We start from the raw sequence: 4,906 nt of genomic DNA, 5'->3' as shown, positions 1-4,906 counted from the left end.
ATCTTGGTAGCGTATGTTATTGTAACCCTAATTTAGTAATTCGTAAAAGAAAGTTAAGAAACTCCATCGAAAATATTACATGAATATAGAAAACCAAGAAGGAAAAGTAAAGAGAATCACTGAAAACCGTGGTTTTTTTTTTTTTTTTTGAATAATCTCATTCAGTGGCGAAGCTAGAATTTCATCATCGGCGACTTCTTCGACCCTACACTTGGTGATAAACACCGGATGTGTCTTCTGCTGCCACGTGTCGTTTTTTTGTATTTTATAATGTATTCTCCCACTAGGGTTAACCTGTAGGGGTTTTAGAAAAATAGATAAAATGACACGTGGCAGCAGAAGACCCACCTGGTATATATCACCGGGTGTAGGGTTGAAGGAGCCTCATTGGGGGCCTAATACATAAAAAAATGTAAATAAACAATAACATAAAGAAATTAATGACAACGACGATTGTTTCAAACGTGACAATTTAGAATATTGTTACGTGGACTTAGATTTTCGGAGGCAACGCCCTTGAAAAAAATTATGATTTTTTTTTTTTAAGAAAACCAGAAGATGAAAAAGAAAAACTTATGACTTTTTCTGCATTAATTTGAATATTGAGTGGACTAAATAATAAAAAATAAATGGATTTGAATTCCTCCTTGCCCAGTGGTTGATTTGCCCCTAATTCCAAGTTACGTATTCCTTGTACTACTTGTTCGACTATTTTATTATTTTTCTTTGTTTTCTTCAATTAACAATATTTATTTCTATTATTTTATACAAAATTGAATTGTGAAAATTTGTAGGAGCACAATATAAGGACTATAAATTATATACATAAATAGTAGTAAAAAAATTAAAATTTGAAGGAGTGCCATGACACCCCTGACCATATACTGGCTTTCCCACTGATCTCATTCGAAATTGTGAAAATGTAAAATATGAAAGTGCAAGAGATTTGAGGATGATTTTCGAATCATCTAGTAGAGATAATATGCAAAATATATGATCACGTACAATATATTGTCCTACACTAATTAAAGGTACGACTCAGCTAATTTGTCTAAGTTGACATATCTGCACAAGTGATCTATTTTTTGGATTAATCTTAGTATGACTTATTCCAAATCTTAGAGAGAGAGAGAGAGGGAGAGAGAGTGTGCGGAAGAATTAGAGAGGTCGCCCGTATAGGTATATTCAACTGGTTTTGGGAATGGTAAGTTGGTGTAAGGTCTTAAGATCAAGTACGTACCGACAATTGCAGTATCGAATTTTTAACTTTAATAAGGGTTGATTTCTTGTCGGCACCAGACACATGTATGCTACCCTAACGGGCCGTTGAACCACCGTGATTTAATTCCTCAATAAAAAACATATCGGACCAGGAAATAGAAAACCCGAGGGTGAGAGATTTCGCCTTTTGGTGCAAGAAAAATTAGAGTTATTAGGATTTCTTAGGGATGATTTGTGGATGATTAAGCAAAAGTTATAATATCAAAGATATGTGAGGGAATTAATCATCGATTAAAAATGTAAGTCACAGGACTTTAATTGAAACAAAAAATAAGTCTTTGCATCTAATTTGTAATTATACCAAACTAATTATGAGGGTTAAAATAATTTTGCCAAAATTAGTTCCAATAGGGAATATTGAGTATACTTGCATAAATCAAACGAATGAAAACATATTTTGAAGATGTGTGAAGATGTGTAAGAATGTTATTTCTAGTAATTAATTAGCATAAACTTTTAATTTAATGTTTAGTTTTTTTATATTCTGTTACCCTTTCGTTTCTTCGACAAATCTTTGTGATTTCACTATTACTACAGTAAATACTAAATACATAAGTAGAAGCAAGAGAAAGAAAAGTAACCAATCGAGCATATGATTCTATTATTATCATATATACTTAGACATGTGTGGCTATAAATGTCACAACACATACAGTCAATTTGCTTAGTGTACTCCTAGGATTTTTAGCTATATAATTCCATAAAAATATATATATTATCTCCAATTTTACAGTCAATTTTTTTCTAATTTCTTTCACACTATATTTCAACACAATTCTAATCCACTATATCTATATCTTTTTAATTGTAATTATTATTTTTATCTCCTATTTGCAGCCTATTTTTTCTAATTCTTCTTTACTTCATTTATTTATCTACTTCATTTATTCATATTATGATAGTAAAGTTTATATATTATTTTTGCTGGATGAATATTGATATTGTTGCTGATATCACTCATAAATTTTATTACAATTGTTATTGTCATATATTAAGCTAATTATTGTTTTCACTTTTAAAATACTATCCTCAGCATCGCACGGGGCAAATGCCAGTATTTTGCACTTTGATTCTCACGTTGACAAAATTAAGGTTTTATCTTGATAAAGATTACCTAGACAACACCATACGAAGATTCTATGCTCCACTCATTTATGATAGTAAAGGAAGGGGTTTATTGCATTCAACATCTTTGTATTTACTCCAATTGTTAAAATACTCTGTGTTATTTTTATTAACAAAAAGTCCCCTATGATTTTCCTAAAAAGAAAAAAGAAAAGGTTCTCCTATGATTCAATTTCTTTAGCAAACTATTTGCTAATATTAATTAGGGTAAATTTCACTTTCTCCTGGTATTTTGGTTTGATATTACTTTACCATTTTTTACTTTCGATTGCATCGATTTGCCCCTTGTATATGAAAAATTGTCTTAATGTGGCCTTCGCCGTTAGATTTTTGACCTTTAACCTTAACACCGTTTGATCTAAGTTTGTTAATGTTAAATGTCTGACAACTAACAACGAGGGCAACATTGAAACAATTTTTCAAGTGAAGGGGGGAAAAAAGAAGAAGAAACAGACACATTCTAAAGAGTAAACCAACGTACACTCAAAACAGTCAGGCATTACACATACAGAAAAACGATGAAGAAAAACATTAATCTTTGGTCCAAACAAAAGAGATCGATCAGATTATTATTATTATTATTATTATTATTATTATTATTAATGAAGTAGAAGAAATCCCATAGCTAACGCGCGATCATGATCTTCTTGAATCAATAAAATTAAAGATGGTCTAATTCCACAGCCAAATCATCGATCAAATTCATCTGGCAGAGTGGATTGAACGGCTGGATCTCAGAGCACTTGCTGCAAACCACCATGTGCCCAAACCCACCGCCGCCGACCACCTGGTCAACCTTCGGGCACCTCCTAGCAACCACCACCGAGTTGATGACGTCATCCGTCGGATGAAACACCGACATCACCTCAAACCCCCTGAGCTGCCTCGGCTCCACCACCGGGTACAGAAACGCCCTGGCCCCGTGCGCGCTCCTGAGCATCAGGATGGCGCCGGGGGCCATGTTCTTCGCCAGATGCTCGACCACGTGCATCTTCTCCTCGATCTCCATCCCGACGAGCGCCGCCAGGAAAACAACGTCGTACTGCTTCAGGGCGGCCCCCGACACCTCCATGATGTCCTGGGTGATGAACTCCATCCTCCCGGACAGGTCGGGGTCCGCCCCGACCAGCATCGACGCCTCGGCGTTGGCCGAGGCGTCGATGTCGTAGTTGTGGAAGGTGGTGGTCTTGAGGTGGTGGGTGGCGAGGACGATGGAGGTGAGCGGGAGTGGGCCGGAGCCGATGAAGGCGATCCGGCGGGGGGTGGCGGGGGCGCAGTGGGGGCGGAGGAGGTCGAATTCGAGGCGGCTGAGTTTGAGGTAGTTGGAGTAGTAAGGGAAGAGGTGGAGGTGGTCGAGTGGGTTTTCGAAGGAGCCGAGTATGGTGGAGTAGTGGCTCTCCATAAGGCCTTCCGCCGTGCCGCAGAGCTTGATTAGGTTTGTTCTGATGAGCTGGATTTCGGCGCAGAGTTTGGTGACGTCAACCGGGTGAGGCGGGATGCAGGTTTTCACGAGCTCCGTGAAAAGCGCGTCCGCATCTTTCGACGGGCTTAGGTTTTCGAGCTTCGAGATCTTCTCGTACAGCGAGCATATTTTCTGAACCAACGGGTCGCTTAGGCAAACCATGTCGACACTGTCGGGTTATTAATTTTTTTTTTTTTCTTAGGTTTTCTTTTTTGGGAAAATGATTTAATTAGAAAGATAGTGTGAGGAATTCTGGCTTCCAAAGAGAGGGTATATATAGATGTCCAACTCTGGGGCCCACCCACTCAGGGGGTGGTTTATGAGGACATGAAATTATTTTATAACTTTGACAACATTTAATTCTTTTTCATAATTAATTATATTGTATACATGATATTCATTGGATCTATACAATATATATTATGGTCAATTGTATTTATACCTTACTATCTGTACAATAAATAAAAAAAATCAACAACTACAACAAAAGAATATACGAATGAGCAACAAATCATAAATATTATAACACTTTTAGGCACACGATATTGATATTATGTTGTCCTAGATATATTTTTATGAGTATCTAATTCAATATCGTGACAAGAGGAAATTGTAAAAAAAAAATAATAATATTAGTAAGCATTTGATTATAACATTTGGTAGGAACTCAGGTGCTACCAGTTGTCCTAAAATCAATTGGTTTTAGGAAATGCACAAACCCTAGCCTTATACTGCATTCAACACATACAAGCGCCCACAACATTCGTTTGTGGGTCGCCCATACCCAGACCTCCACAACGTGGACAATTGCTGTCAAACCCAGGCTAACACATTTAATTGGCGTTAGTACGATTAAACCCCTGGACTATAGGCTCCGACCCAAAATGCCCATCAATTATAAACTAGGATAGTTTGTATTCTTCCGTAACTCATTCAACGTTAATAACTGCCAAATATATTAACGACGTTACGTTTTCTATTAAAAAACTTACAAAAAAATTAGGGTTAGAAAGTAAAAGTCAAACCTCCATATCAACA

At 36.7% G+C, this 4,906-nt stretch overlaps 1 protein-coding gene across 1 annotated transcript; it reads right to left on the bottom strand.

Annotated features, from left to right (window-relative positions):
* Window positions 1–2,864: 2,864 nt before the first annotated feature.
* On the bottom strand, window positions 2,865–4,128 carry NAS4 (nicotianamine synthase 4). Its single transcript, XM_012982225.2, has one exon. The coding sequence runs from the start codon at window positions 4,028–4,030 to the stop codon at window positions 3,068–3,070; it is 963 nt and encodes a 320-aa protein (XP_012837679.2). The 5' UTR covers window positions 4,031–4,128; the 3' UTR covers window positions 2,865–3,067.
* Between the last annotated feature and the right edge of the window lie 778 nt (window positions 4,129–4,906).

The sequence above is a fragment of the Erythranthe guttata genome, chromosome 2 (assembly GCF_056151865.1).
Source record: "Erythranthe guttata isolate IM_541 chromosome 2, IM_541, whole genome shotgun sequence".
Classification (NCBI taxonomy): Eukaryota; Viridiplantae; Streptophyta; class Magnoliopsida; order Lamiales; family Phrymaceae; genus Erythranthe; species Erythranthe guttata.
This window is presented reverse-complemented; position numbering and strand designations above follow the sequence as displayed.